Genomic DNA, 13,794 nt, shown 5'->3' on the forward strand with positions numbered 1-13,794 from the left:
TAGTAAAGAACTGTTATTCCTATCCCCAGATCTCTGCCTGAAAGCCCCTTGATTTCAAATTTATAATAATTCGGAGGGAGGGGGTCTACATTCATTCATCCGAAGGGAGGCTCCTACTCTCCCTAGCAGACACCTGTCTCCTAAAACCGAGACACCCCCTAATGAATGTCGGTGTAAGAACGGGCAAAATCTGGACTTCAGTTACTGGATCTCAACATGCGAAATAGGAAAGGTCAGAGTTACATGTTTATGGCTCCTTTTTTTCTGAAGTTCTGCTACTAAGGTAATGGATGAAAGCATTATCTAGGAGTTTTTATACAAGTGGTAAACTGGTAGAATAAAACTTTCAAGGTGTATACAACAACATTTGCATAGAAAATCTTTGTGGCAAGTATAATGCTAGGTGAGACAAGATGTCCACAGGGGTTTCTTCTGTCCTTAATATGTATGATGATATAAATTCACAGCCTAAAGCAACTATCAGTGATGCCAAAATATTACTCCAACATGTTATTAGAGATGGGGTAGAAAGCAACCCTTTTTTATAGTGGCTTATTTGCTCATGAACACTTATGTCTAATGCCAGAATGCAGTTAGTTCACTTTGTATGGATCATTTCACTTCAAATTTTGTCTAATAGCCATTTACTTAGCCGTAACTCAAGATGTCTTTTTTTAACTTATCTGTAGCTAAAACAAAAAAGAAAAGTAAATAGAATTAATTAAGTTTAAATATATATAGTTTTGTTTTACTTGTGCATATAATAAATATTGTTAGAGAAAGTTTTTTTTAATTAGTTTTTATAAGTCAATTACTTAGATTAGATTATATCTAAATCTATAATTTCACATTCCCTTATGAAGTTTTAAAAGCTACATTTTTACATGATTTTTTCTTATACAATGGGCAAGTTCAAATATCTAGCATTTTGTAGATGCAAAGCTACAAAACTTAATGAATTAATTAAATTTAGCTAGATTGCTAGAGATATGGTTATATCCTCTTGCAAATATATGTATATATAAACTACATGTATAAATGTAGCTTCTGCTTCATTTTTCCACCACTTCTAAAATCTTAAAAAAAGCAGCCTTCATCCTTCACTGTAGGGAAAGGAACTTTATTTTCTATAATTATTAAGATACTTAGCATCTTCAGTTGTGTGTGGGAGGTTGATGTTATAATACTAAGAAATTGAAATCACCAAATAAACACATTCCTTCAACAACACTCTTGATTTTCTGCAGTCATCACAAAGGAAAAAGGAATTACCTATGGGATAGTGAACACTGTATAACATTACTTACACTCAGAGCAGCAATAATACAGACCATCAGAATACGCTTTATAGGCAATTACAGTCTTCTCAAATGAACGAAACAGGTATTCAAGTTACAGTCACAGACACGAACATCTGTATTTTCAGGAAGACAAAGCCAAAGAATCTCAACCCTGGATGAAGTACAGACCCTAGGAAGACCAACTTGGTGAAGCTGGAAACCTTCTGAATCATGACCTGAATTCCATAAACGGGGTCACTTTTCCGTTAAGGCATTGATTTTTCTTCCCCAATTCTGCTTTAAAAGAGGCTTTCTTATTGATTTAAGTACGGTAAAGGAAACTTTTTTAAAAAACCCTCTACTTGCCTGTTTATTTAAGTCCCTTTTTAACCAATTGCTCTTATAAAAGTTTACCTGACAATATAATAACATGACAACAGCTCAACCAACAGAGATATAGACTACCGTCTTTCAAAATATATGAGAAAAATAGGATTTAATAAAAGTCATATAAATTCAGTTTTATTGTCATTGCTGACATGCACATATTTTTTAACAGAACATGTAACAAACACATCATCTGGGAAGGTCAAAAGAGGAAAAATATATTATTATTTTTCTGCTAAATGCAACTTCATCTAAAATTAGAAATAATGTACATTTTACCAATCATCACCGACTGTCACCAGGCAAAAAAAAAAAAAAATTTAAAAAAATCCAACTTGATGTGAGTAAGTGAGGAAAGATATGTCTAAAATAATAACATCTGAAAAGCAATTAAGGGGTCTTCTCTTTCTCTGTTTCTGAAAGAGAAAGAGACAAATAAGCTTGTCCAGAAATCAGATGAGTATCACAGTAAGCTTGACGCTGCTGTAGTTTGGGGTCGTGGCTTTAGACTGAAGCAAAATTAGGGAAGCTGGATGTATGCTGTAGATGCTAATCACAGATCCATGTGTGACCATTCACCATACCTAACAATCTGGATTTTTATATTATTTAAAATATTCATTAAAAAAAATATATTTTGTATATACATATATATTTTCAACCACTGTCAAGCAGTAATCCACAGTATTTTGAGACATATTATGTACTAGATTATGGGAGACTTTATTGAAACATCTGACAGGTAAAGAGTGTAATTAAAAAAGGATATATGGAGTGAGGCTATGGAGTAATTTTCATTTACAGGCAAACAGATCTGCAGTTTACAACCACAATAAGGTGTAGCACTAAACAATTAACAGTTACCTTTTAATCCATTAGCACATTGCTAATTTCAGAGTTGAACCCTGGGGTAATGGGCCACTCCAGCTATTTACACTCTGCAAAGAGGAGTAAAGCCAAATAGTTAATGAAATGAAGCTAAAGATTATGGCATTAAAACTTGAAAGAAAAGGATATTGTTTGTTTGGGGTTTTTTTGCGGGGGTGTTACAGACTAAATAAGATGTACCAGGTGCTTTTTTCAAATTTTCCTTGATTGTATTCAGTTGGGGAAAAAACTCTCTAAACCTAATTTACTATCAATATAATGTACTAATGTACATTCTGCAGAGTAAGTAATAAACCCCAAGAGCTGTAGCTTTCTATCTCATGGTCTCTGCTGTTAAACATATTTCCAGCATGTAATAAAAATTTATTAAAAATTAGGAACAGAAAAAAAAGGGCTGTAGAAAAAGTTCTGTGGAATCTTTATGAAGCAACAGCAAAAACATAATCTAATGTAAATTCCAGAAATAAAAGATACAAGCAAGAGTTGCCATAACCTTGTGAACCACCATTAATATTAATACAGGATTATAGCAGCTGTCCAGATGATTGTAATGAAAATGAAACTCTATTAGCCCAAAGGTAACTGTGAAAAGCAGAATAGGAGAGACTTATATGAATAAACAAGTCATGGTAGTCATGCTTCTGTAATTAAATTGCCTTCTATCTATTAAAAAGCAAAATTTTTGCTCCATTAGTCTTACAGACACTCACAGTACCTGAGATTTCTGCGGTAAGTATTTTAGGAGACGTGTTCCTTTCTCTTTGAAATTAAATCCTAAAACAATGGATAGTGTAACTTTTCAATGCCATTTTATTCTTCTAATGTTTAAGCATTAAGAAAGGGTTATACGATTGCATGTCATTTCTGCATTGTACAAAATGTGTCTGAGTCTAAATTTAGTAATTGCCTTTTTCTCTTTTTAATTGGTTTTCTAATCCCAGTTGAACACAATAATCTGCAGGCCCCTGAAACTGAAGGTTTTGGTGGTATCATTAACTGTGGCAGAAGCAAAGTTTGGCAAACTAACTAATAAAGAAGCAAAGGAGGCAACAAAAGCTGATAAATTCTGAGGTACCAGCAGCTGACTCCTAAGACTTTGACGGAGCACAAATCTATACGCTGCCCTCAATGCTTCTGCCGTTTGCTTATAGCTGACCATAGATGGAAACATAGGAAAACTGAGGTTGGAAAAGACCTCTAAGGTAAATCCAACCATTACCTAGTATTGCCAGATCCACTACTATACCAAGTCCCCAAGCACCATTACCTATATGTTTTATATATTATGTATCTAACATAAAGCCACATATATAATATTTTGTGCCCTTCAGGTTTTCCTTCTGATAAAGTTATGAGGTTACATGTTATTTTTTCCCCCAGTTGTGAGCATTTCCAAATAATAACCCCAATTACAGAATCACAGAATCACAGAATTAACTAGGTTGGAAAAAACTTTGAGATTATCAAATCCAACCTATGACCTAACACCACCTTATCAACTAAACCATGGCACTGAGTGCTGTATCAGGTCTTTTTTTAAACACCTCCAGGGATGGTGACTCCACCACCTCCCTGGGCAGATGATTCTGGTGCCCAATCACTCTTCCAGTGAATTTTTTCCTAATGTCCAGCCTAAACTTCTACTGGTGCAGCTTAAGACTGCATTCTCTTGTTCTGTCAGTGGTGGGCTGAGACCAACCCCCATGTGACTACAACCTCCCTTCAGGTAGTTGTCGAGAGTTGTAGTGATAAGGTCTCCCCTGAGCCTTCATTTTTCCTAGGCTAAACAAGCCCAGCTCCCTCAACTATTCTTCACAGGACTTGTGTTCCAAGCTCTTCACCAGCCTTGTTGCCCTACTCTAAGACATGTTTGAACATGTCAACATCTTTCCTAAACTGAGGGGCCCAGAACTGGACACAGTACTTAAGGTTCTTGGACACCAGTGCAAAGTACAGGGGAAGAATGACTTCCCTTGGTCCTGCTGGCCACACTATTTGTGATACAGTCCAGGATGCCACTGGCCTTCTTGGCCACCTGCGCACACTGCTGGCTTATGTTCAGTTCACTGTTGACCAGTACAGTAGTAATTTTTCACAGGTTCTTGCTTTGATCCAGTGGTCAGAACCTTCATTATGGAATAGTATGATAAATTGTATCTTGGGTCTTTCAGATGGTTAATTTTTCAGTTTTGTAGCTATGAAAACTTTGTTAAATCTCAATTTAAGAACTGGGTCCAAACATTTCACACTTTTTTTCATTCCTTCAAAATGTATATTTTGAAGAAATGTACACATATAACTGTATTTATTTTTTCCAAATTTTAGTCAATTTTGTAATTAAAATACCCTGATATTATGTATGATATGGACATTGTATGACTGATCTAGTATATATTACTAAATATTTAGTATATATACTATTATTTTATATAAGTATTTCAATCAATGATTTCTACTTTTGTATATGAAATAAGTAAGAACAAGAGCCTAAAAATATTCTGTCAAAACGTTTAAGTTTGGAGCCTGTTTTGCCCTTCTCCTAATCCATATCTCACAGTGAGAATTGAGTAAGTGCCCTGGTGATTTTAGCCAGTGCTAAAACCCACTACATTAGTTAAATCATATACCCTTTATACAAAACCAAATTCGACCCCCCCTCAATCAAATTAGTGAAGAATCTAAGAATCATGACACTGTGATGATGCTATTTTTTCAGCAACCTTGCTCTGCATTTGTAATAGATATTCAATATTTATGTACTCAGAATAACAGTGAAATTAAATTTTACCTAAATACATTTTTTCTGTACCAAACCAGAAAACTCAGCCTTCTAATTTCCTACATGGCCATTTCAAAATGCTCTTCAGAGTCTACCCTGGTCTTGACAATCTTTCCAGACTTGTACCTTCTCTGAAAAGTCTCACAAGCTCTTCTCCTTGCTCCAGCAAGAACTCTTTTTAGTCTATACAAAGATATAAAGTTCCCCAAGCTTACTTTGATGAGGAATGAGAGAATTATTTCCAAAGAAAGGGAGGATGGCACACAGTACTTCAACCTTTCTGAATTTTTGCACTCAGTAATATATGCTGGAGTCCTGAATATTCACAATATATATCTGAGGCAAAAGAAATTACTCCTTGCTGAAGTTTTTAATCACAAAAGTGATTAAATTTCTTGCAAGATCTTTAAATCTTTTCACAATGGAGTAGTAGTTGGCCTTTCAGTCTGTACTATGCATTTCTACAGAAAGATAGTTCTTATTCCGTTCAGCCCGTGTTTTCTCCATCAAGACAAGGACACTCATGTCGCAGTATATTAGGAATGGCGAAGCAGTATGACACTGACTCCCTTAGCTTCATTGTCCAAAAGAGCAAAGTTTATTATTCTTAATCTGCTTTTATACACATGTTCAAAAAGGTCCAAAAGGTGAAACTCTCATTGGTCATTAAAGGTACACATCACTGTCATTGGTTAAGTGGAACATCACCCCTTGACTAAACAACACCTGCAAATTGTTGTCTTTTACCAAGGACTGTTTGGATTCCTTCTTATGCTTTCCCAAGTCAGAGTGAGAAGTCTGTATGACTTCGTTTCACACAGGCTCTGTTCCCTGCTTGCTTTTTGCATTTAGTATCCACACAGTCATGTGGCATTCATAGGTTGTCTTTCAACCTATGCTATGTACAATATTGAATGTACATATGGGTACCATTGTTTAGTTTGAAATTCAAGTGTATTTCCACTTTTAGAATAGTGCAGTTCACAAAATACACAAAACCTGCAGGGTGTTTATAAAAAAGGAATTAATTTGAGGAATACATGGAACAATCAATCACTGTGTTCCTCATGATTTTTGTATTCAACCTTGGTATGTGAAATAGAATTTTCTTCTCTTTCACTTCTGAGTTTGGTTTGCCGTTAATGTCCCACAGCTCATTTTGTTGTATTTGGAGCACAGGTTATCTTTACGCAGCACAGCCAAAGGTATTATTACAATTTTTTGCTTTTTGTAAGGTGTAATAACCTGATAAACTTTTTTCAGAAAGAGGAATTAATAGAAATGGAGTAAGAATGTAATCTCTCCGCTAGCTCCATATAAATTCACAGAGATTTTTTGTCATGCCATGACTAAGTGCAGAAAATTCATCACTAGGTCTTCATTACCAGTGCTTTGATTCTCTGATTACACCAACCCACACTTCCCATGACTGGCAGCACAGTCAATATTATGATTTTCATGCACAAAGTAGGCTCTTTAAGTATCCAGGTCCTTGGGCATTCATCTAGAGAATAAAAAGGAAAGCAGTGTTTCAGACCTCTTCAGTCTTCATTATTCCCTTTCATCACCACCTCTGTAATGGGAAGGAGGCAAGAAAGGTGCTACAACAAAAGATCTGTCATCTGTCCATCTGTCAAGGAGTTTGGAAGTGTTTTCCACTGGCAGAACATAGAATAATTATTGACATTACAGTGAAAAAGAAACTGATACCTTAAGTTTAAGCTTTCATATTTTTCATATTCTGTGCTGCCTAGGTGTGTAGTTTTGAGCTTCATATTAAGTTTTGAGCTCTCTTCACAGAGTAGGTAGACAAAACAATTCCTTTTCTAGCTTGATATCAAGGGCAATTGTTAAAAGTTCCAGGCCCAAAAGCATAAACAGTGGTGGACTGAAGAGAGAAAACAAGAAGGATGGAACTTCATAACCTGAAGCTGTAATTGGACAAACCTGTTATGCAGATGGACCAAAACTTAGAAAAATGTAGAGACCTCGTGACTAGTCATCCATTTTTGAGACCATTTTTAGGTTTATCTTGGGTGTAGCCCTGGCCAGGCTCTTATACTACTCAAGGTGTATCTTTTAAGACCTTTCAAGAAATACCTACTTTATTCTTAACTCTCTCTAGCCTCTGTTCTAGGTCACCCTTCTCGAAGTATCAAAACTATCTAATAAAATTGTCAATAATACAGAATGCTAAAAACCTCATGGTTCAGGATTAATTATCTGCCTTCTACTTATGCTTTATTTTAGCTGTGTCACTGAAACTTGTATGCACAGCACCCTAAATCCATTTACCAATGTCAGCTTTAGGCACCAGTACACATTGTACCAGGTACACATAACAGTACCTGTTATGACAAGTCCATGACAGGCAAAATGGCTCTGAATTGAAATATTAGTGCAAATTTACAATGGTAAATTCTGTATTTTGCATTCTTGTACATTGCAAATATTTAAGACATGTAAAAAAAAATACTTCAGACTTATACTGCTTTTGATCACTTTAAGATCACTTTTTCTATCATTTAAATGTAATAATTTCCAATTACTACACAATTTTCCAGATTAATGAACTATCCAGGACAATAACTTTATTTTGCATTGATTCGGGCACTTAATAATGCACTGCTTTGCGCACATTTTTTAAATGTCTTGGTTCTAGAAGACAGGTGTCTGCTAGGGAGGGCAGGGGCCTCCCTTGGGACGAAAGAATGTAGACCCCCTCCCTCCGAATTATTATAATTTTGAAATCAAGGGGCTTTCAGGCAGAGATCTGGGGATAGGAATAACAGTTCTTTACTACTAGAACCAAGCAAACAAACAACAATAACTACAGCATTAACAAGAAAACAGAAACAGGGACCCCGTGACAGCTTTCTCGGCTGAGACGGGATGGGGGAGAGGCTTTGTTTTCACAAACCCCCTCGGGCGGGCAGTCCCGGTGCTCCTGCAGGGCTCCGAGGAACAATCGGCTGGAACAGCAGGGATGAGCTGAGATCCTGGGCCGGTGGATGAGGTGTATCAGCAGCTCCACGGCGTTGCCTGGCACTGCCACACGTCCCGGCAGGACAGGGGGTGCGAGGCCACCAACAAAGAGGGGAGAAGGAGAAGAAGCAGCAGCTCCATCTGGGTGATGGCGAAATTCCCTTCTCCCCACCGCAGCAGCTCCGAGACCCAGCAAAACGAACGTCCTTCCCCGAAGCCGAAGAAAGCCAGCCAAAAACTGTCCCCACCCTCCTTTTCTGCCCCCTTCCACCCTCCACCTCCCCCGGGCCCGGCCACTCTTTGTCCCTTATCAATCACCCACTAAATACCCACAGTTAGGTTGTCTCTGCAGCTAATGGGTAAAAATTCCCGGGGCAGGCCAGAATGACAAAACAAAAAAAAGAAAAAAAAGGACACCTAACCCTCAACATTAAACCTAATTTATTCTTTTTCATATCACATTCTCTTAAAAAAAACAAAATGACGAAGTACTTTCTTTTCAAGAAACGTGGCAACTTGCTTTCCTATTTATTCTTTCTACACCAGCTTCTTGTGATAAATACCTCTAACAAGTTGTCAGGTATTATGTTTACCAATAATGAATTCAAATATACAACCTACTAATTTGGAACTTCTTTTTTTAATAAGGAATTTTACCCCCTCCCTCCCCCACCGGGAAATTGTCCCCAAGTGGTACAGCTATTACACACTGAATGATTTATCCTTCCATAGATTTAAAGTAAGTTTGACATTTTAGAAAGAAATTTTTAGGCTGGATGAGAATATCTTAAAATATTTACCAGACAAATTATCATATGTTGCCTGAAGGTGAAAGTGCTGCTTATGAGACAGGACAGGATTGTAAGTGCTGCTCATCTTAAGTTCCCACTTCTATGTAAAATACATTTAAATAATCACATACATTTATATTCCCCCAAAAAACTAGCCTGCAATATCAAAATATTTATGCAAATCTAATAATAATGAAAAAGAGAGCTACAGATCTGTATTTAAGAGTTAATTGATGTTTGTCACAGAGTAAAAAAAGCCAAGGAGAAGATCTATAAGAAAGGGTATCATAATAGAAAAACATCTGAGTACGCAGGGTGACTGACTATGATTCTTTAACAGCTTGATTCACAGTAGCAGATTTCATTAGTTTTATAATCACAGATAATACACGGATTTTTAATAATGAGGTGTCAATGTGTGGAAGAAGAGGTTTACAGACCACTATTCTTTCAGACATTTTCATGGCATATGCCAAGTGCAGAGAAATATGAGAACTGCCTATTAAGAGTCATTTTAACTTATTCAAGCACTTCTGGATAGAGGACTAAAGGCTGGTTTCTCAAAAGGCTATAACACAGAAGTACTGACATGTTTTAGCAATTACACTAAACACAAAATCTATTATGGTCATTTGAAAAAAAAAAAAGAAGGAAGAGTACTCTCTATTTCAGTCAAATGTATTCTCATGTTCCCTATCTATAACATGAAGGAGACCTCAAGTTCTCCAAAGGCTCTAACCCTAGATCAGTTTTAAACACAGACATAATGTCTAGCTGGCCCTTATTCTTCAGTACTTCTCTGCTCTCATGACAGAGGCATGAACACTTCCAAACTGAAGACAAGGACAATAAGAGCAAGATAAACAATTTTACCGCCACATTAATTAGGAACAATATGCTCCTGAGATCCCGAAGTGCTTTTGAGTTTGCATGACCTACGAAAGGTCTGCTGTCTTATACAACACAGATCCAGTGAGCTTAATCTACATGAACACTATCATACCCATGTGCTGCTACTAATTAACACACTGCTTTTTTTCCAGAGGTAATCATTTTTGGGAATGATTGCTTCTTTCCTGTAAAACAGTTATTAAGTAATTGTAATAAATTATTGTATGTATTAAAAATTCGGAAAGCTATAAATAAGATAAATGTGTTTGTAATAATGTAAAATATAAAATGTAAAAAAACCCTGCTCCGGGTCTGGTCGGGACCCCCTTTGGAAAGCAACAGATTGCAACCAACACCCAAGATAACGAACTCAGGGAAACCCATCAACTCAGACAAATAGACAGGACAAGGGCCATCAGAACAACAATGGAGCTGGCTCGGAGAAGATACCTACCTCCGGACTTGAACGACGCCCTACAGATTTCTGTGGGGAACAATCAGGTTGACAAAAAGACAAACTCCAAAAAGATAATCATCGCCAGACCTGAACAGCCCACCTGTCGAACCAGTGTTGGAAAAAGCAACCAAGAAGGACAAAGGGGAAAGCACGGCCAAGATACCCATCTGCACCAGCCCGGATTCCACTACTCTGCTCTGATGACACAAGTTGAAATACATATAGAATATCCTTTGCATATGAGGAGATTCTGTCTGGACACTAGTTAACTCTATTATTCCATGTCAGGAAATCCATTCACTGGACGATCAGGGACACTTGGTGAATGGAATGCTTGGAATTTTTGCCCGAGGACATAAAATCCCTATAAAAACCGAGGCTTGGAAACCCTCAAGCGTGGATTTGGGAACCCTATACCTTTGGTGTAGACCCTGTCCACCCAGCGCTGTGCTGACTATTTTGTTGTGGTATTTTATCGTTGTTGCTCTTTGTTGTTTATTAATAAATCTTTCTTTTTAATTCGTATCACGAATTTGCCTTTGCATTTATAACAGTAATCAACAGTCATAATTTTAATATTAGTGATGGGATATCCAGTTTTATAATTATCTTCTGCTTTCCACAATTGTATTTTAATTTCAATTACATATAAAAAGATTACTAATTTTTGGCTTCAGCCTGTGCACTAAGAGTGAATACAAACAACTGCCATATACAAATTATAAATTATTTCAGTTTTGGAATGAAAGGAGGACATTGAAGTGTCCTTTCCTTCCTTTCACTGAAATTACGGATTTCTTTAGATCTATCTATTGTATCAGTTGAATTCAGGAGCAAAATGCAACACTGGAGATGAAAATTACTAGGACAGTTGTTAATCATTGTAAATCTTGACTGTATTTTAATGTTTGAATCTATTGACTCAAAACATGTTTCATCTCTTTTTTCCTCCTGCTTTCTCGGAAACTGCCCTTCTCATCTTGCAAGACTGGAATATTCCCTATGGCCTATTTTCAAGTTCATTGATCCATTTTGGCAATTTTGATTTGGGTGTCCTGGATTATTTTATAGTTTTTATATATATATTTTTTTTTCCATTGAAAGAAACCATGATAAGCAAACCCCAAATTACTGTTTAGCGCTGTATTACCACAAACTCATTATCAGTGCCTAAGAGGTAAATGATCCTGTGAATTAACACCCCCATTTATTTTAAATGCAAATCCATCTTCATTGTAGATTTGTTGTGCAGACATAATCCATTTGCCAAGTGACAGAATTTTGTTACTCAGTAAAATGTAGCTGCTTCCCAACTGAGAAAACAATTTATTGACATCAGAAACAGTCTTAGAATTATCCTCAAAATTTGTCCTAATCTTCCACTGATTTTGAATTCCTCCTTAGTTTCAGTATGAAGCCCTTTTGGACAACCTTTTGAAGATGTTAAAAAATCCCCACCCAAGACAGAAATCATACCTTGGTACTTGTCACTTGAAATGGAACTTTGGAGCTCTTTGTATTTGAGGAATTCAGCTTCTCAGGTGGTTTTGAAGAGATTAGATTCATTGTGGGAGGCTGATTGCGCAGAACAGAAGACAAGCAAAGCTGCACAGTCTCCTTCAGAGCTTTTAGCTGTGACTCCTGGGGAAAATTAGAAACTATCAGTTCTCTAAGATGTACTATGATGAACACAACTTCTTACTTTCTCCACCTGTATTAAAGCAAACTCTTAGGAGTAGCTGCTGCTTTTTCTTACTGATGGAAGGAAGTAAGACTGTCTAAAGCAGTATTCTTCTGTGATTAGGTTACCGTACATTAGACACCAAACTGCCTAGGAAGTCACTGCATGCTCTTCTCATCCCTTCATGCAGTTTTATCCTCATTGATTATTGCAAATAATAATTAAATTTAATCTTTTTCTGAAAAGAAAAATGCAATTTACAAAATATCCTACAGTGTTCAGCCTTTTATGTATAATATCTACAGAGAACTCCTAAGTATTGCAAGACCAGACTTGGCATGGAATTTTGTCTATAATATTTAAAAAAATTGGTATTTTTCCACATTACAGATAGATTTTAATCCAAGTAAGATGGCTTCTCTCATGAGCATACTATACTTCTGCACTATAGTAAAAAAAAAAAATAGATATTTTTAACAGTTAAGCATATATTTATCCAGACCCACTGCTGTCCATTAGACCAAAATAAAACTGGTCTTGCAACCAACTTGCAACTCATGTTAGAACATTTGTATTTTACTCCCAGAAACATAGATAGATATACTAATGGAAATAGAAGTCTGTAATTGAAGTAAGCTGAGAGCACGAACAATGAGATAAATACAGAAGGGAGGAAATCATATTTTAAATCTTTGTTTCATCAAAGCAAGACACATGTCAGATGTTAGCCATTGAGTAAGTTCTTACATCCACTTCAAGGGGAGTTAGCAGCATTTGACATTTAAAGAAACACCTAGGTTTTTTTTCTATTAAAAATACATCTGTAAATACAGAATATGCTCATGTTTCAGTCATCAAAGATTTTTTAAAGGTACATAAATCAAGGAATACCATGGCAAAAGCTGGTGGAAAATGTATGTATATATGGTGGAAAACGTGTATGTAACATTGCACACTGCATATCAAGTATGTGAAATGTTACACATAAAATATGAAAGTATTTCATAGTCCTATTAATCCTAAGCAATGGCATACAGCATGTTTTAGTTTATTTTCTTAGCAAATATTTTTGAGAACATGACAAATATTCTGTTTTACCTCAGATAAACTTCCCCTGAACTGAAAACAGGGAATGTATCACATAACTGGAAAAAACTTAGTGTTTCTTAAAAAAACAAACAAAGCGAGTTAGTAGAGTGTATTTCAACAGTAGGATAAAAATAAGCCATAGAAAGACTATTAATGCAGAGTACAATAGGGAAAATTAAAGAAATAGGAGATGGAATATGCTATGACCTGGCCCTCAAGGCAAGGGTAACTCAGGTTCTTGCTACCAGGACCCTTGGGGCAGACTAGAGTGAAAAAACACAGAATAATTTGTGTTTCATATATGCATATGTTTTATTTTAGACCAATTTGCTTGCAATGGAAAGCAAATATGTAACTGTTTTGGTTATTACCTACAGTAAGATATCAATATAAAAGCATACAAATAACACTTAAGAAAATCTGGCAAGGCAGGACAAGGCAGGACAAGACAGAGTAGGGCAGGGCAGGGCGGGGCAGGGCAGGGCAGGGAAGAAGGAAAGGGAAGGTGCGGGAAGGTGCGGGAAGGTGCGGGAAGGTGCGGGAAGGTGCAGGAAGGTGCGGGAAGG

General features: G+C 36.5%; 1 protein-coding gene across 2 annotated transcripts in view; it reads right to left on the reverse strand.

Annotated features, from left to right (window-relative positions):
• LUZP2 (leucine zipper protein 2) overlaps positions 1 to 13,794 on the reverse strand; it is a 270,961-nt gene that overhangs the window by 19,079 nt on the left and 238,088 nt on the right. For both annotated transcript variants that reach the window (XM_015630315.2, XM_015630312.2), the window contains one exon: positions 11,935 to 12,099. In XM_015630315.2, the coding sequence (XP_015485801.1) occupies positions 11,935 to 12,099 (165 nt within the window). The remainder of the gene's footprint in view (positions 1 to 11,934; positions 12,100 to 13,794) is intronic.

Source organism: Parus major, chromosome 5 (genome assembly GCF_001522545.3).
Source record: "Parus major isolate Abel chromosome 5, Parus_major1.1, whole genome shotgun sequence".
NCBI classification, from domain to species: domain Eukaryota; kingdom Metazoa; phylum Chordata; class Aves; order Passeriformes; family Paridae; genus Parus; species Parus major.